The sequence below is a fragment of the Eptatretus burgeri genome, chromosome 5 (assembly GCF_056783735.1).
Source record: "Eptatretus burgeri isolate ZD-2024b chromosome 5, Ebu_testis_v1, whole genome shotgun sequence".
NCBI lineage: Eukaryota > Metazoa > Chordata > Myxini > Myxiniformes > Myxinidae > Eptatretus > Eptatretus burgeri.
In genome coordinates this window covers 20,211,105-20,237,708 of record NC_140965.1, presented here as the reverse complement: position 1 = coordinate 20,237,708, position 26,604 = coordinate 20,211,105, and the positions used below count along the sequence as shown (strand labels likewise).

The window sequence follows — 26,604 nt, the reverse complement described above, 5'->3', positions numbered from 1 at the left end:
TGTTCCTGTTTTGTTTTTTCCCCACCTGTGGAATCAACTTCCACATCCTCTTCAATGTCATTCTTCCCTCCAAGTCAACAAGACATCTGTGCACCACCATCTAAGATCATCCCCATCCAAACCATGATCTTTTTCTACCCCCAGACATCCCCCTCCCAACCCCAAAGCTCTCCTCCTTCAATATTTGCCTTCTGAGAGTTTCCTTCTGTATCAATCTTGTCACCCCTTGCTTCCTCTTCCCCTCATTATTCTCCACACCCAGTTTTGGCCAAGTCTCCCTCTATCTTGGCCTTCAACCCTGCTGTTATTCCCCCCTCTTTCCACTTTGCCTGGTTGCGTTGCGTCCTGATCCAGTCAGTGTACTCGCTCTTATACGAGCCTTGACTTATGAAAAATAAAAATAATAAAAAAGAGAAAAACTTCAAAACATCTTTTATTTCATTGCACCACATAAACAAGCCAAAAATACACAAAAAGCTCTCAAAATAAATAGTCCCTGAGAGTTTTAAGCTTTCATGCTAAAAAAAAACAACAAAAACGGTGTGCTGTTTTTGTACAAAACATTTATCTCTACACCTTGTATACATTTTCAATGTCAGAACTTATGCAAGTGCAAAAAAACAAACAAATAAACCAATGTCACCCGCAGGGTGACCCGTATCTTGCCAAAAGGTGACCACGTGTGACTTCTTTAAGGTCACACTGAGGTGAACAGAGCTGCTATCCACCAGGAGCGACTCCTTGAGGAATATCTGCCTCCGAGAGATTCCGATGAGAATCGTTCTACAGAGTAACCATGAAAAATGTGCTTTTTCCTCATAACGTTACCAAATGACATCATAATGTCTCAAGCTTGACATATCTAGAAAGCACTCATCGAGGTGTTCAATTTGAGGTTCTACACGATATGGTTCCCAAAACTTGAAAATTTGACCTTGGGGTCAAATATGTTTGACCTGAGGCGCTAACCATGAAGGTCAAGGCCAATCGCCACCAAAAATTAATCAGCTGAGCGCCAGACCATGAACTATATTCCCATGAAGTTTGAAGACGATCCGATCAAAATTACTCAAAAAATAAGGGTTTCGTCGACTCCCCTGATTTGTGACAAAGTGACCTTGACCTTTGACCTTGACCTTCAAAATTTTATGCGCTGAAAGGGACCTCTATAGGCCTCTGATATGCGAAGTTACAAAAATTTCCAATGATAACTGTGCTCTGCCGAATTTTTTATACGTGATTACAGACCAAAAAAAAACAACAAAAAAAACATGAAGGTCAAGGCCAATCGCCACCAAAAATTAATCAGCTGAGCGCCAGACCATGAACTATATTCCCATGAAATTTGAAGACGATCCGATCAAAATTACTCAAAAAATAAGGGTTTCGTCGACTCCCCTGATTTGCGACAAAGTGACCTTGACCTTTGACCTTCAAAATTTTATGCGCTGAAAGGGACCTCTATAGGCCTCTGATATGCGAAATTACAAAAATTTCCAATGATAACTGTGCTCTGCAGAATTTTTTATACGTGATTACAGACAAACAAAAAAAAAATAAAAAATAAAAACATACAAGCTGACTAACATATCTTGCAAAAACTTCGTTTTGGCAAGATAACAAACAAACAAAAAATAACAGCCACACCTAATTCATGGTGGTCATCAAGTTACCTGACATCATGCTTTATAAGCAAGGCCACAATCAAGAACAAAACCTGTCAAAACCATACAATAACCATATTACTTTCTTTAAAAGGTACAAGATCGAACATCTGACTGAAACATTTTTGAATGCACTTTGATAGATATCCACCACAAGCTCCATATAACATAGATCAGAAATGGAAACTTAGAGTGATAAAAAAAGAAAAAAGAAAAGAAAAGGTGATACCAGCAAAGAGACCCACTCAGAACGTTTCCAGCATATTCAGAGGGAGTGGTGATGGGGGTTCTCCAAGGTGTATTGGTGAGTAAACATCGTGGGAAGATACCATGAGAGAGCCAATGAGAGAAAAAGGGGGGAAAAAAATGATAAAATATGTGCTTAAAGTAATCTATTTGATGCCAAGTGATGGCTACGCTGGGTTTACAATGGTGCCTCGGTGCCAGGCCCACACTCAAAAGGAGCCCATAACGACAAAAAATATTATAAGTGTACGCATTGTGATAAAAAAATTATATATATATATATATATATATATATATATATATATATATATATATATATATATATATATTATAGATATATATCTTTCAAACACTTCATTTTTTTAAAGTAGCATTAAGTAATATATTGTTGTGGTTACCAAATTCGCAAACCACCATTCAGGTCCCTTAGGTGAGATATCTCGGTAAGTACATGTGTAGTTAGGCCCAAACCCGTTGTCTAGAGGGAATAAATGTTATTCATGCGTGCTGCGACTCTTCAGGATAGCCGTTTTTCTTTTACTATCTTTAATTTGGACCAACCGCCATTGTTACAACCACAACATCAACCATCCACCGCGGCGCCGCCTCACGTCACACCTCGCAACCGTCGCATCGCCACCGTTCTTGCGCCGCTTGTGGGTACCGAGTCCAAGGTGTTGGACTCGTGCAGGGCGCGCGCCGAACAGCGTGTACAAAACCACGGATTTTCCACTTCAAAAACGGATCAAAAACGACACACGCCCACTTTTTGCCGTCCAATCGGTGAGCGAGGGGCGATTTGGCCCCGCCTCCAGGACGATCGATATATGCAAATTTGTGGATCAAAAAGCCTTCACGCCCACTTTTTCTCGGGCCAATGGGGAGCGAGGTGAAAGGTCGAAGGGAGGGGGTCAAAGATGAGAGAGCGAAGCCACGGGGCTTATAAAAGCGACCGCGTTCGTCAGTCAAAAGGAACAGAGAGTTAAGACTTCGCGGGCGGTGGAGTTGGGAAGAAGGAGCAAAAAGGAGCTGGTCGTCGTCGTGTGCGTTGGAGTCGGAGCGGAGGGGACGGAGCTGTGGAGAGGCGGCGAGGGCAGACGAGGGGGTGCTCGCGTCGTGCAGGGAGCTGCACCCCAGGGAGGCCGACAGCGCGACCTGGCCGAGGTGGAGACGCTCGTCGCGGGACTCGAGGCAGAGTAGGAATCCTCCTTTCCCCCGAGCATCAGCAACCCCCTCCTGTTTCCCCCCCGCGCTGAGATAGTGCGACCAAGGGGGCCCCTTTCCCACCCCCTACCAGACACTGCCCGCGAGGCCCGCGGAGTTGAGGCACCATCGCCGCTCCGCGTCTCATCACCAGACGGGTAGGCCCGACCCGGTCTCGGCCTCAGGCCCGCCTCATCCTTGAGGGTATTCTTTTCCTTGGTTTTGGGTATGTGTTGTCGGCGCCGTCTGTGAAGTAAAATTGTATAAGTGTTGCCGTGTGCTCGCGTAATCGGTAGTAGATCTGCATTGTCGCATTTGCTTTTTGTGTAAATTGCATTGTGTTTTTCTTTTCTGTGTGCTTTTGGTGGAATTGAATATGTGTGCTTTCCGTTCATCGCGAATAAATGTGCTTTGTGTTGAACTGTTTCCCGCTTCGCTTCGTCATTTCTTTCATTGAATCCTCATCTTGCTTCACGTAAAGGGTTGGTAGTGGGCTGAATACGCCCGATAATTAATCGAACCGTCGAGGTCGACGAATAACACCGCTCGGTTATCCCGATAGTACGGAACGGGTCGCTTAAGTGGCCCGTGTCCGAAGTCGACCTGCGGCGAGGTGCGATCGCCCGGTCTACCCTCCGCGTGGGTACTTAGGTAGGTCGAATTTGGCGAGCAACCCTATCCCACGCGGGGGCTGATTGGCTCGATCGCGGTGAGACCGAAGGTCCACCCGTGACTGGTTCCCGGCGTTAGTCCGAGAGGGTCACGACTGGATTGTCCGTCCGGTGGGCAACGTGCCGCGATTCGAGTTACGTGGCCATCAGCACGCCGGCGGGCGCGAATACCGCAACAATATATTGCAGTTCTGAAAACCGCATAAGGCAATGGCACCCAACACACAGTGATCCCCAGACAGTTATTTTCTTAGTATTCGTGCAGTCAGACCTTCCCCTCATATCGAATGCATTAACGGGACGAAGTGCGTTGAGTGGCTCTTATAGCTTGGTCTAATTATATCTCTATCTCTTTTCAATCCTGATTTCATTCCAACCCTTTCCTTTTATTCATGATACAAATCAAAGCAGGCACCGCACCCAGACGGCTGCCTGTGAAAATCACAACGATGAGAAACTCTCCACCACAAGACTGTACGAAATGCGCATTGCACGCCCTTTCATACGAATCTGCATCCAATAATTATATCTATCTTCTTTTCAATCCTGATTTACATCCAACCCTTTCCTTCAATCCATGATACAAAGTGAAACAGGCGCAAATGCACGATAACAGACACGCATGCAGCCCCGTGATAATCACTACCGCACTGTATGGGATGTGCATGGCAAACATCTTCATTCGGGTCTGAGCGCTGATTTACAACGCGTCTCACCATCGACTTTCACGCACCACCTCAGCCACCAATATCTCCCGCAAACAGCAGAGGTCATCCCGCACCTCCTCGCACCTCTGCCTCGATGCAGTCGCCACCAAGCAGAGGCATGCTCCATGGCCAAGACCGCTCAGGCCACATAGCGCGCGGACCGAACAAGCGCATTAACCAGCGCCAACAGCAGAGCGCCGGGAGTGCCTGAATGGGCATGTGGGACCGACGCGACCCTCGGCCAGTTGCCGGAACACGGCCCGGGAGTTCGGTTAACCAACCAGGACAACAATCATTCATCACGTCAGACAGACCCCAACAAACAATGAATCCACCACATGAAAACCAGGGAAGTCTTTCACACAATACGGTTACTTTCGCTGTGACAATATTTTCCTAATCCCTAGCTCCAAATCACTCTTGACAGCATTCAATTTTTATTGGTAAAAGTTGAGAAACGTCGATTTCAGATCACACAGATCAAATATTCCTTTAAAAAAGGTTGAGAAAGAGCTCAAGGGGGGATCATTCCGTGTACAGTGCACATGTGGGGGAAAGGTGAGAAAGAGCTCTGGGGCGGCGCATTCAGTGTACAGTGCATGTGTGGGATTAAGGGTGAGAAAGAGCTCCAGAGCGGTGCATTGAGTGTACAGTGTGTGCATGGGGTTAAGGTTGAGAAAGAGCTCCAGATCAGTGCAATCAGTGCACGGTACATGCGTGGGATTAAGGTTAAGAAAGAGCCCCAGAGCAGCGCTTTCAGTGTACAGTGTGTGCGTAGGATTAAGGTTAAGAAAGAGCCCCAGAGCAGCGCTTTCAGTGTACAGTGTGTGCGTGGGATTAAGGTTAAGAAAGAGCCCCAGAGCAGCGCTTTCAGTGTACAGTGTGTGCGTGGGATTAAGGTTGAGAAAGAGCCCCAGAGCAGCGCTTTCAGTGTACAGTGTGTGCGTGGGATTAAGGTTAAGAAAGAGCCCCAGAGCAGCGCTTTCAGTGTACAGTGTGTGCGTGGGATTAAGGTTGAGAAAGAGCCCCAGAGCAGTGCATTCAGTGTACAGTGTGTGCGTAGGATTAAGGTTGAGAAAGAACTCCGGGGCGGACCAATCAGTTTGCGGTGCATGTGTGGGGGTAAAGGTGAGAATGACATCCGGTGTGGCGCATCAAGTTTACAATGCATGGGTAGGGATAAACGTGAGAAAAATCTCTAGGGCAGCGCATTCAGTGTACATGGCGTTGGTGGGGTCTAGAAAGTTCAGAAAGAGCTCCAGGGCGGAGCATTTGGTGTACAGTGCACGTGTGGGGTTAAGATTGAGAAATAGCTCCAGGGTAGAGCATTCAGTGCACAGTGTGTGATCGAGACTCTCCCCACAGTTTGGCTCCTTATACCCCCCCCCCCAACCATCTTACCCATGCCTCCACATCATGAGTCACAGGTTCCCCACCAATCAACAGCATCGCTGCCGGCAACGCAGCCTAAAGATTTGCAGTTTGAAATTTAATATTTACTAAAATACTCGATTATGCACACAAACTGTTCAGAGCAAAAATGTTGGAATTTTAGGACTTTTTTTGTTGAGGGTTGGGGGGGGGGCATTTATTTTATTTTTTAGTAATTTGGCTCAAAAAGTCAAAATTTATGAAGTTTACAAATTTTATGACGTGGAAGATTTGAGATTGTAATCGACGTCATAATGAATGTGAATGAATGCGAGTGCCCTCACCTCACGTGCGAGTCCTCAAAGTTGTCCAATGATCCAAGCGCACTTGCACTCCTCTTGCATTCACACGAAGTCACAGGCGCAACCTTCAGTAAGGTACTTCGAGTAAATAACAGGATCACTGTTGTTGATTGCCTAAGCACGTATTGTACGTTTGGTCGTTGCTCTGCTACTGTAGTGGCCCTTCAGCTTCTTCTTTTTTCACCTTTCATCTGTACAGCTCCTCAATCTATACTCCACATAGCTCTGTCCACCACCTTCCATCTCTACCAAATCAGCTCCACAAAAGGGTAGCTCCGCATAGCTCTATTGGCTCACACATATCCCACTTCCAGAATGAGATTACCTTTGCACCAAACTGAAGACTCGGATAAACTTTCCACTTATCTTTAGAATGTGAATTGTGAAACAGGATATAAACACCATTTCTCTGACGGCTCGCTTGTCTCGACTGTGTAAAGGTGCATGTTTGTACATGTGCATCTTGCAATCGTTCACACATTGACTGAACTGTCATGATTTTAAAGTGTACCGGTCATGCTTCAGTCACATTTGGCTCGGCGGCCGTAGGGTCTAAAAAAATCTACGGCCACTAGCAATTATAGGGCGGCAGCAGGATTTCCACGGTCACACAATGTAGCAGTCACATATGTTTTTATTTTCGGGGAACCGCACGGGGTATTTAGAAATTGTGGAGACCGAAAACGTGGGGGTGCCGTGTGGTCTTTGATTTGATGTTGCAGGGTGACCTTAGGGAGTCCCTGCGGCGGCCATAGAATTTTCAAGGCAGACGCAAGGCGATCGCAGGGGGACAGCAGGGGGGCCCTAAGGCGAACGTAATTTTTTTTGGGGGGGAGGGGTTGGCAAAATTCATTTTTCATTGATAAGAGCCTTTGGCAGCAGCACGAATAACGCAAGCCCACCGTACGCCCTACGTACGGTCGACGTGGAACACATCTATGTCATGGCTACGGCTTGTCGAATTGCTACGGCCAACCTAGAAATGAAAAAAAGTTATAACTCCGCGCTTTAATTCCACGGAGACCCCTACGGCCTGTAAAAGATAGCCATATGGCGTAGGGCCACCCTGAGGCCACCTCAGAAACTCTGCGGCCGCCGCACGTTTCTGTCAATTCAGGGTGGAGGGGTATGGCCGCCATATCCTAGCCGGCCACCATAGAGCAAATGTGACGTGCTATAAGCTCGATCCCCAACACGACTGTATGCAGTGCAGTGAACAGAGTCAGCCAGAGATCATTTCTATTTGTTTGGCTCGAGAATACCAAGTACAGTACAAATAAACTCAATGAGCATTAAAAACTGTGATTAAATGTGTATAAGGATAAACAAAGGACTTTTCTTCTCTCAATTTTTGATGTGGAATAATGATAATAAAGTACGTACAAAGCAGTGTTGACGAGGTGGAAGCCTTGCTCAAAGGTATGTCTATACGAAGGGAAGGAGACTTCACAACAAAAAACAAAATGAGGTGATAAATGTGGAACGATCGAATTGATATGACAAAAGCTCGAAAACGTATTACAATACAGCTTTGTGTTAGTTGAACCGAAATGGGAATTTAAGCCCCACATTAGGATGTTATATCAAATATTTTACACAAACAAAGTCGTTCACAGTTCATCAATTGTTTTTCATCACCAGGAAATAGTGATCACAAATAATGTGCAAATAGCAGTACAACATCTGATTGTAATCACATCTGAGGACAACATCTGAGGACAAAGTACAGATATACATCAATTCCCTTTCAGACACTCTGGAAAACCCTCTTTTCTTCACAGACGACTCCACATGAAACGGTACAATTCCATAATATCCCACTGACAAAGCAGCAGCAGCGGCGGCTTCCCTTTATGCTGACATCAAAGGACCAGATGCTGGTCGAATACCTGGAACAAGTCTTCAGTCCAAGCAAATCACACATCTGCTTCCTGTCTTTGGGAAAGGATTGCCAGATGTACCCATCCATCTATTTCCATAAATCGACCACGAGAAGAGGTTCAGTCTCTTGAACTTATAGGTCTCACAATCGGCAGTGAAATCTCCTGGGCCGACCACGCAGCAAAGCCAGCCGCAAACTGGGCATCCTTCGTCATTCCAAGTCTTTCCTTTGGAAATCGGAATTTCTCTCAGCTGACAAGTCCTTTATTCATCGTTCAAAAGAGAAACGACGTCTCTATTGGTGGATAATATCAGCCCATAGGGGAGAACAGCACTCCAATGAGCCAAGGACAATTATAATTCACACTAGTCTCTCATCCAAGTCACACACGTTCTTTCAGCAACCCCCCTCCTTGAGAAATTCCTTAAATCCAGTATTACTATATACATCACTGCTCCTCTCCACTCCTTTGTTCTTCTATCCAGTTTGTGGCATCTCCTTCGTAAATCTGTACAATCATGCTCTTCTCTCTATGACTTCAACTTGCCAGTACACAAAAATCTCAGATCATACTCCACCCCTGACCACTCACCTACCTCTCCCCATCGACTTGCATGCTGCGATATTTCCTTTCTTCTTCCCTCTCTTCCTCTTCCTCTTGTTTGTTCATCCCTTTGTTGCATCACTTTGTGTGTTGCCTTCCACCCTCCACTCAAACTGCATCACCTGTGGTCAAGTGATTCTCGTCCTCCTTACAAGGGAATTCGTGCATTGCGTTCCTCCAAGCACATCGCTCGGTGTACTCCAGTTGGAGTGGAGGGGTGGTGGGTTTTTGACAGAGGAGTCTGAAGTGAAGGCCCGCTGGGCCGGTTACTTTGAGCGGTTGTACCAGGCTGATCCACCAGCTGTCGAGTTAGACGTCAAGGGTGTTACAATCCCTGTTGCTGACCCTCCAATCAACTGTGGTCCACCTTCGCTTGTGGAAACGCGGGTTGCGGTAAACCGGTTGAAATGGGGTAAAGCTCCTGGGATTTGTGGCATCCATGCTGAACTTCTCAAGGATGGTGGAAATGCTGTATTGTTGATAGGGCTCACCACCATCTGCTTAAGCACCAGTGTCCAGAGCAGTCAGGCTTTACACCAAAGAGGTCAACAATTTACCGTATCCTTGCTGTTCAGGTCCTCACCGAACACAGATGAGAGTTTCGGCAGGGGTTGCTAGTAGCCTATGTTGATCTCTGCAAAACGTTTGATTCAGTGAATCGGGATGCCCACTGGAGGATTCTTGATCTTATGTGGGGTGCCACCAAAACTTATCAATATGATGTCTGAACTATAGTCTGGTACTGAGAGTGCTGTGAGATGTGGTGAAACAATCTCCAACTTATTTCCAGTTGTTGCTGGAGCTCATCAGGGGTGTGTATTGCCCCCCCCCCCACACTTTTCAGCACTTGTATGGACTGGATTCTGGGGAGGATGTCGGAGAGATCAAGCGGCGGTGCATCGTTTGGGAATGTCAAGCTCTCTGACCTAAATTCCGCAGATGATGCAGTCATCTTTGCGGAGACTCTGGATATCCTTTTGGGGGGCTCGCGTGATGCAAAATGAGGAGTTGGGGCCGCTTGGATTACGGGTTTCCTGGATCAAAACTAAGATCCAGGCTTTCAATGACATCTTGGATGCTGCTGTCCTGTCTGTGTCTGTTTGTACCTGTTTGTGGTGAGGATGTTGAGGTCACAGAGAGATTCACTTACCTTGGCAGTGAAGTTCATGTCTCTGCTGGCTGTGAGCCAGAGGTCAACAGACGTCTTGGTCGCGCCTGGGGAGTCATGGAGTCATTGGATCATGGGGTGTGGTGCTGTCGGCATCTGTGCAGGAGGATGAAAGTCCAAGGCTTCATGTTCTTGGTGCTTCCAGTCTTTCTCTAAAAATATGAAACTTGGACTCTGACCAGGGATTTGAGACGGAGACTAAATTCCTTTGTACTAGGTTCTCTTCGAGGAATCCGTGGCTTCCGCTCGTCGGACTTTGTGTCCAACGAGCGGTTTCTGAGAGAGACTCAAATGAGATTTGTTACCCGCATTGTCCGTGAGCGTCAGCTGCGGCTGTATGGACATGTGGCTCGTTTTCCTGACGCTGATCCTGCTCACCAGATTATCTCAGCGAGGGAGCCTCATGAGTGAAGGAGGCCAATGGACCGACCACGTGCCTTGTGGTTGCAGCAGGTTGATCAGCATCTGAAGGAGATGGGGTTTGGCCAGGCATCCCCCTGGGGGATGGTCAGACAGAGGCCCCTGGAGTACCGGCGGAAAGTGGACACAGTGACGCGATGCTCATCTCGGCGCAAGCTCCCATACCTGACTTGACCTTCCACCCTCTGTAACCACGTCCTTTCATGACCCTAGATTTTTGTGCAAAAAAATATATTGGGTAATTTAATCTATTGAATTGTGTCTGAACATCCCTAAATGTAAATGTTTACCTCAAATTCTCTACACAACAAAACAAACAATGAAAAAAAAAAAAACTCTTCGGTACAAACCGCTCCCTTCCCCCATTCATCAAATTCATTTGTTTTCACAAGACACTTGTATGGAGTGTGTGTGTGTATGCGAGAAAATAAAAGTCAAGAAACGTTAAATCTTCATAAACAATAAAAATTGAACTTAAATGGTACATCTCCACATTACATATGGAAAAACCCACAAATATTTTGATAGCGTTCCCCACAAATGCCCACCACCGCCCCCAACCTACCATTTTACCTTTCTTTCTTTTTCCGAATTTTTTTTCTCAATAGCCATTCCTATCACCTGAATGTCACCTCCTGATGCACTTACATAAATAACACGTAGATGACCTTTAAATGATCAGTGTCCAACCTATGGTCAATACAATAAAGAAGGTGAGAGAGTGCAAAAGGCAGAAGGAACAGAAGAACAAGGAATCAAAGCCACAAATAATGAACACTTGTGCTGTACGTACTTTAATTATCAATGTTCAGATCCTGGTAGATCTTATCAATAGCATCCAATGTTGCAGTAAATGATGGCAGCATGTGCTGCAGCTCATCCAAAATGGCCACTTCTGATGCCGCAGAAAGTGCTTCATTATTGTACGGTAATTGGGCTGACTGCCTGGAGATCCGTACCAAAGCTTGTAAGAACCCATTTTGGGATGGGGCAGCTATAAGAGCAATCTGGGTAAATCACAATGAGAGGAGGTGGAAAGGAAGAAAAATGTCAGAGATAAACCAGCATCTTGAAAGCTCAAAGCGAGCTCATCATACAATTTCGGGTTTCACTTTCTCAGAAAAATTAGCAAGTGAACAAGCAGAGAAGGGAACATAAACGTGCAAGCTTGCAAGCTGGCAAACACTTGAGGCAAATACAAACTTAGCTTTTGAGTTAACAGGTAAAGTTGCCGACTGGGCATCCTCCGTCGTGCAACGTCCTTCCTTGGCACACCTGAACTCTTATCCACCTACGAGACTTTCATCCACAGATTGATGGAGTACTGCTCTCCCCTCTCGTCTGGCACCCTTGCCCCACACCTTGCTCAGCTTTATACCATGGAAACCAAGGCCTTCAAGATTATTGGAATCTCCCACGATGAAGTCGGCGATGTGAAAGTGATAGGCCCATAGATCGATGATGTATGAGTGTCACTTTCACATCACCGACAAGATGGTGGTCTCTCTGTCTTCTACAGCCTTCTTTCTGGCCCTCTGCTCTTTCCGTGCTCTGCCCACTACCCACCCCCCCTCTCTCCCAAGGTTTCTGCAAAGTACAGGAGGTCTGCCAACAACCCCCTTCTGGTGAAACTCCCAAAATCCAGGATCACTGCTCACCTACACTCATTTGTTCCTCTTTTTTCCTGCCTATGTAACCAACTTCCACATTCTCATCAATCTCATCTCTTTCCCTCCAGGTCTTCAAGGACAGCTGTTCACCACCATCTCAGATTATCCTCAATCCAAAACCATGAAGTTTTCTACCCTCATTACCCTCTCCCCCTTCCCCCTTCTCAAGCCCACCTCTTTCCAAATTTCCAGTTTTTCTTTCTGAGACTGTAGGTGTCATTACATTGTTCATGAGTAGCATTTTAGTGCCCATCAGATAATACCTTAAGGGAATAAAGAGCAAACGGCAATGTGAAAACTGGCATAACGTGTCGACTAAACCAGGTGGTGCAATTAGAATAACTTCTCCATTTATGCCATTAATGGTCCAGCTTGTTTTCTTTTACTAACAATCTAATAGGGTCATGATAATGCTGAAATTTCCAAAAGTGTTAATACTACTGCTTTCAGCAAGATTTAAACCAACAACCTCTGGGATACTAGTCCAGTGTTCACTATAGTTCTCACAAGTAAGCTTATCATGTGAATGTGTGGCCTGCATGTTGGATGGCACAATAATGAAGAGAAATAGGTTGTCACGTAAACACCGACAAACACATGATGTACTTGGGGACAAACTTCCCCCACAAGGTGGGTTGGTTGGATCAGGTCAGGTCAGGTATAGGAGCATGCGTCAGAGCAGCGCGTCGCTGCGTCCACTTTCCGCCGGTACTCCAGGGGCCTCCGTCTGGCCATCCCCCAGGCAGATGCCTGACCCATCCCCATCTCCTTGAGATGCCGATCAACCTGCTGCAACCACGAGGCACGTGGTCGACCCATTGGCCTCCTCCACTCACGAGACTCCCTCGCTGAGAGAATCTGGTAAGCAGGATCAGCGTCAGGAAAACGAGCCACATGTCCATACAGCCAGCCGCAGCTGACGCTCACGGACTATGCAGGGAACAAATCTCATTTGAGTCTCTCTCAGCAACCGCTCGTTGGACACAAAGTCCGACCAACGATAGCCAAGGATTCTCTGAAGAGACGCATCCATAGAGCAAGACTGGAAGCACCAAGGACCTGAAGACTCGGACTTTCGTCCTCCCACACAGGTACCGGCAGCCCCACACCCCATTATGCAGTGAATCCATGACTCCCCAGGCCCGAACAAGATGCCTATTGACCTCTGACTCACAGCCGGCAGAGACATTAATATCACTGCCAAGGTAAGTGAATCTTTCCACGACCTCAACATCCTCACAACAAACAGGCACAGACAGGACACCGGCATCAAAGATGTCATTGAAAGCCTGGATCTTACTTTTGACCCAGGAAATCCGTAATCCCAGCGGCTCACACTCCTCATTCAGCACTTCGAGGGCCCCCCAAAAGGATATCTAAAGTCTCCGCAAAGATGATTGCATCATCTGCGAAATGAAGGTCAGAGATCTTGACATTACCAAACGATGCACCGCAGCTTGATCTCTCTGACATCCTCTCCAGAATCCAGTCCAGACAAGTGCTGAAAAGTGTGGGGGCCAGTACACATCCCTGATGAACTCCAGTAACAACTGGACACAAGTCAGAGATGGTACCACCACATCTCTCAGCACACTGAGTACCAGAGTAGAGTTCAAACATCAGATCGATCAGTTTTGATGGCACCCCACGAAGACCAAGAATTCTCCAGAGGGCATCCCGATTCACTGAATCGAACGCTTTACAGAGATCAACATAGGCTGCAAGCAGCCCCTGCCGAAACTCTCGTCTGCGTTCGGTGAGGACCCGAAGAGCAAGGACACTGTCAATTGTTGACCTCTTTGGTGTGAAGCCTGACTGCTCTGGACGCTGGTGCTCAAGCAGATGGTGGCGAACCCTATCAAGAATGATCCGAGCAAAGACCTTGCCCGGCACCGAGAGCAGCATCACCCCTCGGTAGTTGTTGCAATCTTGGCGATCACCCTTCCCTTTCCAGAGAGGGACAACAAGGCCCCTCTTCCAGTCAGTTGGGATGATGCCTGTGTTCCAATCAGAGCACAGAACTGCATGCAACGACACGAGTGCAGCATTTCCACCAGCCTTGAGAAGTTCAGCATGGATGCCACAGATCCCTGGAGCTTTACCCCATTTCAACCGGTTCACTGCAACCTGTGTTTCCACAAGCGAAGGTGGACCACAGTTGATTGGAGGGTCAGCAACAGGGATTGTAACACCCTTGACGTCCAACTCGACAGCTGGTGGATCAGCCTGGTACAACCGCTCAAAGTAACCGGCCCAGCGGGCCTTCACTTCGGACTCCTCTGTCAAGAGCCCACCACCCTCTGCTCTAACTGCAGTACACCAAGGGATGGGCTTGCATGAACGCAATGCGCAAATTCCCCTGAAAGCAGGAGAATCCCTTGATAACAGGTGATGTTCTACCCGCCTCACAGATTCCTCGCACATAGGCCTCCTTGCCCACACTTAACGCACGTACAGTTTTACGCCTCAGTTCCCTGAACAGCTCAGCTCTGCCATTCAGCCTGGCCCTGTGACTCTGGTCAATGGTATCCAGTGTCCCTTGAGAGACAAAATTCTTGTTTGCTCTTCAGTGAGTTCCAAAACCTCCACCGGCAACATCAAGGACGGTGGTCTTGAAGGCACTCCACAACTCTTCAGGACCTCCCAAAGCACCCAGACTCCTTAAATCTCCACTCAGCCTGTTCGCAAACTCCTCAGCTACCCTCTCATCCTTGAGCTTGCCAACATTCAGCCTTGGCTGGGATGGTACCATTCTCCTGGATTTAAGGTGCAACTTCAGAGTTGCTACAACAAGCCGGTGGTCAGTGTTGAGGAACTGAGCACTCCGGTAGACCCTGCAGTTCTGGATCCTCCTCCAGCGACCATCAACGAGGACATGGTCAATCTCCTTTACCACACCGCCAGCGTTGGAATACCAAATCCAGCGATGAGTTTGTGGGCGCTGAAACCATGAACCAGCCACCCTAAGTCCATGACTTCTTGCAAAGTCAAGGAACTTAGTGCTATTCTGGTTCATAGTTCCTGACCCGTGGGGACCAACACACACCTCATAACCGTCCCTATCAGTTCCAGTCGATGCATTGAAATCCCCCAAGACTAGAAGTGTATCTCGTCTGGGGCACTGATCAACCACAGACTTGAGCGTGGCGTAGAATTTGTCCTTCACGGTGAGATCACTCGCCTCAGTTGGAGCATAAACAGAGACCAGGGAAATGAAACCGAAGGAGTGACGAATCCTTCGTGTCATAATACGCTCGTTGACCAGTGTTACCTCAATTATCATTGGAGTCAGCTTATTGGAAACAGCCACAGCAACTCCTTGGGAATGGTAACCATCAGAGCGACCAGACCAATAGTTGGTGTAACCACCCACCATGGTCTCACCGCAATCCGGTCTCCGAACCTCAGAGAGTGCTGAAATACCGATGTCCAAACGCTTGAGTTCAGATGCTAACAGAGACAGGTGATCATCCTCTCTTCGGGATAGGACATTCCAGGCACCCACCCAAAGGGACTGCCTCAGGTTAACCCAAGGAGACCGCCGTCTGGTGGACGACACCTCAGCACCACTCCGACACACTCTGCCGCAATCTGACCCGGGAATGTTGGATCAAAGATGGGCGTTAACGAAGGAGTAGTAGTAGTAGTAGCAGTAATAGTAGCAGTATTAGTAGTAGTAGTAGTAGTAGTAGTAGTAGTAGTAGTAGTAGTAGTAGTAGTAGTAGTAGTAGTAGTAGTAGTAGTAACAAATACATGATGGATATAAAGTGGAAAAAGAAATACAAACCTTGAAAATATGCTGCACAAGCCAATTATGATGGGGTCGTAAGGCCACATTATAAGCATGAGTGGCCATTTCTCGTAGAGGATCTATGGACTCCTGATAGTTTGCATCAATTCGACCAGATAACTGAGGTCCTGCCACCACCAGTTCCTGAAGCAACAGTTGGATAAAACGCAAGCCACTGTAAAGAGGAGGAGGTGGTGGTGGTGGTGGTAAAAAGACAAAGTGTTAGAGCATACAAGTTCATTTCCAAGCATATGCAGTATGTGGCGACTGGTTGCATCACTTCAGAGAGCGTGACTGTGTCGATGATGCAATGCTCCACGTTGATCGGAGCAGAAATTTGGAATTTGAGTACAGGCGATAACTCTCCTGAGAGTATAGGTTGATAAGTGGAACCAAACTTTAGGTTTATGTGTCCTAATGTTTTCAGGCTTTTATTTCTTTCAAAGGGACCAAATGAAATCCAACCATATTACTGCAAAAGTGAATTTCCACGCAACATCAACAACGGCGAAGCGTGAATTTTAACAACATGTGAATATACTTGCCATTTTTAAAGATATATTACAGTCCCATTTCATACAAATAATGCACATTCCATACACATAGTGAGTACAGGAAGTTGCGCCACAGTGAGTACAGGAAACAATGCATTTGGCCAGCACGTGGAGCATACATAGGTCTATACGGTATGCAAATACACGACAGTACTTTAAAGTCCACAATTCAACGTAAGATATGCTTCGTTATTTGAAGCTGAAACAAACCACATTTCAAAGTTGGCCTCCCAAGCCAGCCGCCGACTGGACATCCTCTGTCGTACAAAGTACTCCCTTGGCACACCTGAATTCATATCCACCTACAAGGCCTTCATCTGCAGCTTGATGGATTACTGCTCTCCTCTCTGCCTTACATCTTGCTCAGTTTGACACTGTGGAAACCAAGGCCTTTACGATTATTGGAATCTCCTGCGATGAAGCTGAGTCTGTGGGCTTATTACTTAGCCACCAGACAGGTTGGTGGTGTCTCTGTCTTCTACCGCCTTATTTCTGGTCTTGCACCCTCTGCTCTTTCTGTGCTTTGACCCCCACCCCCAGGTTTCTGCACAGGGCTAACACAATCCACCATCAACCCCCTTCTAGTGGAACTACCTAAATCCAGGATCATTGCTCACCTGCACTCATTTGTTCCTCTTTTTTCCCCACCTGTGGAATCAACTTCCACATCTCTTCAATGTCATCCTTCCCTCCAGCTCTTCAGGACAGCTGTTCAGCACCATCTCAGATCGTCCCCAATCAAAATCATCTTTTCTATCCCAGTTTAAAAAAAAAAATTCTTCTATCCACTTTTTAAAAGTAAATGTGTCCATGTCAATGAGTTGTATGCTTTTTTAATGGCTTTGTACAAAACAAACCGCTTCAGCCACAGGAGTCCTCCAGTCCCGTAAGCTCTAGGCCATGCTGTAGGATGATGCCGTCTCTCCATTTCCAGCATCGCTCTAACTGAGCTGCATTCTTCTGGATGTCTCTCCCACACACTCCGCACTTTCTGTAACAAATATGCCATTGCACGCTCATCATAAATTCAGGTCTGCTGAAAGGTTGGATTGTTCAAACAAAGCAAACCATTTTGGTAATGTTATTACAATCAAAAGAGCTCGGTACCAACATAAGAACACCGAGTAACTCTCTTTTTGAATTTGTTCTAAAAATGAAACAAAAAGCATTCTACCTTAGAAAATTCAACAAGTTCAGCAACATTCAAAATGAATTGGTGAGCTGTTTCAACAGTGGCCGCAGGGGCCGGCTGATTTGATGGCTTCGAGCCAGATCATGTGTCCAATGCAGCGATACCATGCTGGTGGGAGCATAAAGTCTGCCGATTCAGTGCCTTGCAACTGATCTCTAATTAATGGCCGAGTGTAGCCGGTGAGCTGGGTGGCACGGTCTTGTTATAACGCGCTGGTCACCTGTAACCAATTAGCCCCTTAAAGGCATTGCTAAATTATCTATCTTAAGGCCCAGTCATCGCACGTGAGAGAGACAAGAGACAGAGTGACAAGACAGGAAACACCTGAGCTGCGTCTTGAGAGACAGATTGGAAACAATGCAAGGGGGGCAGCCCAGGTAAATCTTTGCAGCTGTCCGTCACGGAAGGAGGAGGAGAGGCGTGGCTGGCTGGGTATTGGCGTGGCTTTCACGTGGCAGCTCCGGTGACTGAATGCAGCCTTCAGCACAGTGGTTCCTGGGTATCTCCGCCCTCCTCCCCCACGGCTGCCAGTGCATTGATAATGTCTGGCCTCCACCTTCCACCGTTACATACCACGCTCCTCCCTGCTCACTTAACATTGGCCAAATCTGGGGGTGGGGTGACCCTTCCCCGACCTTTTACCCTGATGGAGCTGGTTTTGCGGGGGCTGCCAGGATAGTGGAGACCGCTTTTCCCACCTAAACTACAGGCTAATGGCCTACCCAAGTGCTAAAAAGCACATAATATACAGATTATAGAGGGTAGAAAATTAAATAAAGGTTCAAAGGGATAGTGGTTTTCACACACACGAGGGAGAGTGGATGGAATCTGTCAATACATCATGTGACGCATATGTAATGGAATAATTTAATTACCACACTCTTATTCGAAATCATTTTAGACAGAGATAACTAGACTTTGCAAAGTAATATTCAATATTACCCCCTAGGATATCATTAACACAACAATAATCTGTATATGTAGGGTTTGAATCAGCAAAGGGCATACTTTGTATAGCTTTTATTGGTTACTTTATGCAGCTTAGTTAGGCTGGAGGAGCATGGGGGTTAATATTTTAAAATCCTATCCCCCTGGGGCAATTGATTAGGTGAGAGCTGATTGGATATTTTCTCCAAATATGGGTGAGAGAGGTGATTGGGTCTTGTTATTTACATGTTGACTGCTATTGGCATCGCACATGGTACATGCTTGGGAGCCTCGTTGGTGCGCATTTGTCTACGCTGTTGCTGATGATTCACCAACAAGTGATGAAACCAGTCGGGCAGCTGAAGGGGAGGCATGTGCCGTGTAGTATTGGGATTCTCTTGTTTGTACTACTTGTAAATGTCTGCAGCTGTAGAAGAACCCAGGTAGGGTTTGAAACACAAAGGGCTTATATTGTGTAGCTTTTCTTGGTTGCTTTATGCAACTTTCTTCGGCTGGAGGAGTATGGGGGTTAATTTATAGAAATCTTAGCCACCTGTGGTAATTGATTAGTTGAGAGCTGTTTGGTTATTCCCTCCAATTACGGTGAGATACGTGAATGGGTCTTGTTATTTACATATTATTATAAATTACGCTCGGGAAGACGAAACATTTATTTCGACTTTTGGACTTCCTCATTTTTACTTTAATCGGCCACTTTACGTTTTATGATATATGAGACAAATATAAATTTCTGATTAAAAACCGTCAACTGACTATATGTCAGTGCAAGGAAAGTTTCTGACTACAATGTGGATATTCTGATTCTAGTGTACCAAACCCTGTTACAGTGTCGGTGCTGCCAAAGCAATTTCTTGGCAAGGGTTAATACTGGGTGGTTTGCCATTGCCTTCCCAGCAGTAGTTAAGACAGGAGTTTGTAATTTGTTCAGGGTGCCGGCGATAATTTGCCGACTCTTCGTGAAGGATGCCATGGGATCTTTAATGTCCACCAACTTATTTAACTTTCATCCGAGGGACGGCACATACACTGATGAATCACCCTGCTTGGCAAACACCGGGATGACAATTTATAGCTGGGTTGGGATTCAAACCCCAGCCAGACAACTTAGAAGCATGTGTGTGTGTGTGTACCTCTCGGCCATCCTGCCAGCCCGTGTAGGTTAAGAGTCTTCAAATAAAGCCAAACCGTCTTTGTAATCAAGTGGATAACATGCACCTTTGTGTCAATAAATTGATTTGAAAAATCAGAGCAGAGTGAATGTACAACTACATATTTGTTGATTATATACATTGAAACTTTCAACATACGGATATGTTTCCAGCAATGTCTGACTTGATAGGTCCGGAAATGGCAGAACCCAAGCAATCTGTGGAGGAAAATAGAGCTTTGTGAAAACGTTCAGGTAGTTCATGCTATCTCTATCCTTTCTCTTCGCCACTCCCTACCCCTCCCCCCTTTCATCTCTTAATTCATCGACTGCTTAATTAGCTCCTCTACCATTACTCACTGTCATGCTATTTTCTTACCCATCAACGGCAAAACGTATGCCACCCTTTCCAAAAACTGCTCCAAATCCACCTCTCCATTTTCCACCGGTGCAAACACCTTTCCACCCAACAGCATCATAGTACTGTGTGGAAAACGAATATAAAAATAAAGGAGAATCAAAGCATCCAGGAATACCATGACAGAACTACATTTGAAGCAAATCCATAAGAAGGGCATCAGCATCACAAATGGGTGAACAGGGCCGGTGCTGGCTCAAGATGGTGCCAAAAGCAATGTTAAAGTGGAATGCCCTCGAGGAAGGTGCAGAGTCAGGCCGTTATTTTCTCTTCGTGAAATAGCGCCCCAGATGATGCTAACCGATACTGTCACGTAGCCGCTGTTTGACTAAAGTAGGTAGGTACAAAGATGTGGACATGGCACAAGAACAATAGGCCAAATGGCCTTTGATTGCATCGCACTTACTTTGTGGTGAACACCACCTCGGTTTTACGCAATGCTCTTTGAAAACTTTGTTACCCATTCAAGTAAATAATGAGCCATTTTGTGGACCAATGGTTCCACGAACCTAGGACGCGCACGCACAAGCTTGCAGACCTTTGCTTTTTTCCATGAAGCTGTTCCTCACAGTTATAATCACTTACTGAACAGTAATTACCTCTGCCACCAAAGGTGGATAGAGGTTATGTTTACATCCCTGCTTGTCTCTCTGTCTGTGAGCAGGATATCTCAAAAAGAATAAAGGACGAATTTGGACGAAACCTGGTGGACAGGTTGGGTGTGTGACAAGGACCAATTGATTCGATTTTGGTGAAGATCCAAATCCGGACACAAGAATTTTTTTAATTCTCGAAGTGATTCTTGACCATTGAGAGATGGAGACAATCAACGATTTATAGCACGATATTTCAAAAATTTGTGCACGGATTCGGACGAAACTTGGTGGATGAGTTGGGTAAGTGACAAGAATAAGTCGATTCGATTTTGGTTAAGGTCCGGATTCAGATCGGGCCTATCAGTAGGATACAACGTGGAAACTGTTCAGTCTGGCAGAGGTATGTGCTCCACCGAGTGCTCTTCTAGTTAATAATGCATTACATTGACACTTGGAGAGAATTATAAATGGTAGAAATTCTACAACATCTGAAATTGATAGACCTCTCTTTACCGCAAACCGAGAAACAGTTGTACGTCTAAATGTAAGAACTTCAGTAATTTTTGAGCCATTGGTGAATTTGCTGATTGCTTGGATCCTTCATTGAAGTTTCGACTCTCTCTGCCCAGAACCTCTCCAAACGGTGGGTCCCTAACCTCGGTCGCTGGTCCACATCAGTGGAACCCAGACTTCTGCTTTATCCAAAATAAATAAATAAATAAATAAATAAAAAACAGTCAATCTGGCAATGCAATCTCACTTTCCAAGTCTCCACCAACAGCAGAAGCTTTACCTATAGCAGAAGATGTTTACTTTCCTCACTCAAGGCCTTCATGTAAATCCAATATTTATAATCCTGAACACACATTCCATTCTCTAACCGTATGCAACGCTATCTCGTATTACCAGTAAAACATGCACACCTAATACCTTGCACATTAGACGAAAATATTACCTGTCAAGTCTATTGGTGAACCACTAAATCGAGTTGTTATTAAAATCCAGAAATTGTCATTTTAACAGATTCCCAATGTGATCTACTGTGCCCCCTATCTCGGATTGTAGTGAGTGGAGAATGTAGAAGGGAAATTAATAGATGGTTAGCATCGGGGAGAACAGCAATGTCGGGATTGATAAGGATCTGGAAAAACAAAGATGTGATAAAACAAACCAAGAGGAGGTTGGTGAATGCTCTAGTGTTTCCAGTTTCAATGTATGGATGTGAGTCACAGACTGTAGGGGGGAGAAAGGAAAAACAATGGAGGGAAGAAGATTGACAGTTTTGACATCTGTTGTTGGAGGTGAATGTTAAAGATTCCTTGGACTGCAAGAAGAACAAACAAATCTGTGCTTAAAAAAAACTAAACCACCATCTATATATTAATACTGAAGGACCAATTTTGTGCTCCTCCAAGCGGTCGCGTCACGTTTTTCTCGGTACTGTGACCTGGACTGAAAGAAACTTCGTACCTGTAAGAGTGCATCGCACATAGTGGCAATAGTCAAACTTCAACTCTGAAGCAGAATAAACACTTTTCGTTGAGACAGGGGCGAGGAGTGAAGAGGCGGGGGTGGGGGATGAAGAGACGGGGTCAGGGAGTGAAGAGACGGGGGTGGGGGATGAAGAGACGGGGTCAGGGAGTGAAGAGACGGGGGGCAGAGAGTGAAGAGGTGGGGGAAAGGTAAGCAAATTTTTGGGCGGGGGTAAGCAAATTGAAAGCGGGAGACGGGGGGAAATGGGGTGGGGATGAGTGGGCGGGGGCTGGGGCCCGGGGGAAAGTGGGGCAGGGAATCAAGAGATGGGGGGTGGGGAGTGAAGAGGCGGGGGCGGGGCCGGGGTAATTAAATTTTTGGGCAGGGGTAAGCAAGTTGAAAGTGGGGGGTGGGAGGCGGGGGGGAATGGGGCAGAGGCGGGCGATGAGTAGGCGGGGGCAAGCACACCCTGTCCAGTCCATGTCCCTCGAGTGTGGGTGAGCTGGTGAGGGTGGTTGAATGAACGGAATCCGTCTGTGATGGGGTTTCGGCTAGTGTACATGATAAAAGAGAAACTCATGCTTTGGACACATCATGCGTGCAGAAAACGAAAGTCTGGAGAATCAACCATTCTGGGTGTGATTGAGGGAAGAAGAGGAAGATCTTGTATATGCTGGATGGATGGGTAAAGGCAGGTCGGTGGTTTTTCAATCTTCTGCAGTCTCCGCTATTTCTGTGTGTTGTCCCCCCCCCACCCCCCCCAGATTTATTCTGGACACACACGGTCCACCACCAAGTCCCTTCTGGTAAAACTACATAAATCTAGGATCACTGCTCACCTTCATTCATTCGTTCTTCTTTTTTCCCACCTGTGAAACAAACTTCCAATTTCATTCTTCCCTCCAGGTTTTCAAGACACCTGTTCACCACAATCTCAGTTCATCCCCAATCCAAAACCATGATCTTTTCTTCCCTCGCTACCCCAATCCCAAGCCCCTCTTTCTTCTAAATTTTAATTTTTTCCCCCTTCTGTATCCATCTTGTCATTTCCTGACCCCCATTCCACCCCACACACATTGTTTGTCCAAGTCTCCGTTTATCTTTCCCTTCAACTCTGCTGTTGTCCCACTCTCCTCTCTCCACTGATCCTTTTGTCCTGTTACACCCCAATCCATTCAGTGAACGAGCTTTTCCATGAGCCTCGACGATGTACATTACCAGTCAAAAGTTTTAGAACACCCCCATTTTTCGAGTTTTTACTGAAATTGAAGCAGTTCAAGTCCAGTGAATAACCTGAAATGGTACAAAGCTAAGCGGTAAACTGCCAGAGGTTAAAAAAATAAGTTTAGGTTACCAAAAACTGAAAAATAATGTAAATGTGTGTTAGACTGCTTCGGCAGCACCAACGTTCTGTTCAGTGTATGGTCCCAATGGATGAAGTATATACTCTTCAAAATAAGAAACATTAACCCACTCCCTACCTCCAACTAATGCACGTTAACCCTTCGAACCCTGAGCTCCTTGGACTTTTGGCTCCTCCACCCTCGGCTCCCTGGACAAAAATCTGGCCGCTCTGGTAAATGGAGGTTTGAATAGTGGCCAGTAAACCGGCCACTTGGCTATATGGAGGTTTGAATAGCGGCTGGTAAAACGGCCGCTAGGGTTGAAAGGGTTAAATTTAATCTGCATAATCCGGCAACATAGCAATTGTTATACGCCTCCCCCCAGATACCCCTCCTTCTTCATCCCCTCCCCTCCACCTCCTCTCTCCCTCCTATCTCCCATCCCTCCTCCCTTTCCACTCTCCTCTCTGCTTCCCCAGCTCCCGCCTCTTCTCCTCCCACCCCCCTCCTCCCCTGTATTCCTGTTTACGAAGTGACAGGCGGTATTAGCTGGTATAAAATAAAATGTTCATACCGTCTGCAGGGTATAAACAGGCCCCTCCTCCCCCAACAAAGTATAGTACCGGCTATTAAAGGCACACATAAAACTGAGATAATTATATGATCTTGAAATTTTTCTTACTTTCTACCAAAACTGGCTTAAAATAATTTTCAAGAAGTTCAGTTCTGTATTTTGAAATATTCATTTACACTTCGTTTTCGATTTTAGACCTACGTTCACATCCTCTTATTCACAACATACCTTTTAAGTTTTTTTTTTTTGGTGGTAGTCGTTTTTCGCTCGATACAAGTAGGTCAAATGCAGACCTCATGGATCTGACATCTTGTGCGTCTTGGTGACCACATTGGCACTTTAAGTGAAAAAAACAAACACAAATATCTGCGCGGCAGCCGTGACTTCTGTCAAAGTTGGGAATGGCTCCATCCAGGGTCCATTTTGTGACTTTGAAACAAGACACCATCAATGTGTCCCAGGTGGGTTGTGCAATGTTTTGAAAATGTCGATAAAAATTTCTGACCCCCTAAATGAAATAAACAGCCACTGATTTTCTCTGTTGAACCACTGAGCAATGACATGCACATTGGACATAAAATGGCCACCCGGAAGTCGACTCTCGCAGAAAAAAGAAGAAGAATACATTGGGGTCGGCAGGAATTATTGGGATAGGTCGGGTTACCGGAAGCTCAACATTTTTTTTTAGGCCAAACCAGACCATCGCACCTTCTCGCAGATGTTCGTTCATTCTTGTACATGTTCTAGACCAAGATTAGTACATATGCAAAGAAAGGAGCTCGATCCGAATCCATAGGTATCCCTGCTGCCTGCTGGAATATCTTGTTGGCAAATGTAAAGTTGCCATTATTTATTTAAAATAAATGGAATATTCTTTAATTCATTATTACTTGGCAAAAAAAACAATTTTTTTGACAAGTATGTTGATTGTCTCCGTTTGTTATTTGCAAAATCGAAGATTTTTCAAGTATATTGGTTCATCGATTTTGTTGGGTCGTCGATCAAGTCGAAAAAAATTTTTTCAAAAAAAAATTTTTTTTTTGAAATTTGTTCTACCCTTATTATCAGTATTTCTGTCGATATGTTGGGTAGTTGATCCAGTCGAAAAAATAATTTTTTTCAAAAAAATTTTTTTTTTGAGATTTGTTCCACCCTTATTATCAGTATTTAAAATGGCGATTTCAGTTAATACAATGGCGATTTCGATGAAACTTGGTTGGTAGGTTCATACCATGACCTAGTTGTGTGCAAATGAGAACCGTTGCTATGGACACCAGCGTTGCCAAGCAACGGGACTTTGAAATTTTAGAAAAATCATAAAAAAACCATCTTTCCAAAAGGTGACCACGTGTGACTTATTTAAGGTCACTCTGAGGTGAACAGAGCTGCTATCCACCAGGAGCAACTCCTTGAGGAATATCTGCCTACGAGAGGTTCCGATGAGAATCATTCTACAGAGTAACCATGAAAAATATGCTTTTGCCTCATAACGTCACCAAATGACGTCATAATGTCTCAAGCTTGACATATCTAGAAAGCACTCATCGAGGTGTTCAATTTGAGGTACTACACGATATGGTTCCTAAAACTTGAAAATTTGACCTTGGGGTCAAATATGTTTGACCTGAGGCGCGAACCATGAAGGTCAAGGTCAATCGCCACCAAAAATTAATCAGCTGAGCATCAGACCATGAACTATATTCCCATGAAGTTTGAAGACGATCCGATCAAAATTACTCAAAAAATAAGGGTTTCGTCGACTCCCCTGATTTGCGCCAAAGTGACCTTGACCTTTACCTTCAAAATTTTGTGCACTGAAAGGGACCTCTATAGGCCTCTGATATGCGAAGTTACAAAAATTTACGATGATAACTGTGCTCTGCAGAATTTTTTTATACGTGATTACAGACAAAAAAAAAAAATATATATATATATAACATACAAGCTGACTAACATATCTTGGAAAACTTCGTTTTGGCAAGATAAAAACCTCCTCTCTCTGTGGTTATGATACATCTCCATGTATCTGTGATCTATCAGTTGTGTACACTTGGCAACAACAATCGTGGTTTCTGGTTTTTATTTTGATGTTCAAGGTCAACAGAAGATGTCTCCAGCGACTGTGGGCAGTACATTCAGCCATATTGTCAAAAATTTCCAGCCGGATCCTATGAAAACTGTCGGAGAAGATAAGACTTTGAATGAACGCTGGTCGAAAACAATAAAAAAACGAAGTTCGTTATATCTCAGAGACTGAGTCAGATATACATCAAACTGGTATGGTAGGTTCATGGTATGTCCTAGTTATGTGTGAGAAAGAATCATTGCTATGGACCCTCCGTTGCCTAGCAACGGCCGAAAAACCTCTAAATGTGGGGTATTTTAACGATAAAACAATGTGCAGCATTAACCCTTGAAGCTATAATCATGAATTTTCTTGTGCTTAAACCTCAGGTCATTCCCCATCGAACGGGCCCATCGCGTCAGGTTCTATTGGGGAGTCGACTCCCCATGTCCGCCTCCCGGCTTGTTTGTCTGTCTGTCCCTCTGTTCGGTCCAGTGCTCCGTTAATACAATGGTGATTTTTATGAAACTTGGTTG

At 45.5% G+C, this 26,604-nt stretch overlaps 1 protein-coding gene across 8 annotated transcripts in view; it reads right to left on the bottom strand.

The window, feature by feature from the left end:
- Window positions 1-415: 415 nt before the first annotated feature.
- The window catches only part of GLTP (glycolipid transfer protein), a 33,175-nt gene continuing 6,986 nt past the window's right edge, over window positions 416-26,604 (bottom strand). For 5 of the 8 annotated variants that reach the window (XM_085880951.1, XM_085880952.1, XM_085880944.1 and 2 more), the window contains exons 2-6: window positions 19,979-20,082; window positions 19,760-19,818; window positions 17,170-17,303; window positions 15,756-15,933; window positions 416-11,305 (exon numbers count right to left, since the gene is read on the bottom strand). In XM_085880951.1, coding sequence (XP_085737077.1) covers window positions 11,093-11,305; window positions 15,756-15,933; window positions 17,170-17,303; window positions 19,760-19,818; window positions 19,979-20,078 — 684 coding nt within the window. In that variant the 5' untranslated portion in view covers window positions 20,079-20,082 and the 3' untranslated portion in view covers window positions 416-11,092. Of the gene's footprint in view, window positions 11,306-15,755; window positions 15,934-17,169; window positions 17,304-19,759; window positions 19,819-19,978; window positions 20,083-21,784; window positions 21,847-26,604 lie in introns of all 8 variants that reach the window. The other 3 variants (XM_085880947.1, XM_085880945.1, XM_085880946.1) reach the window with 3 other exon arrangements.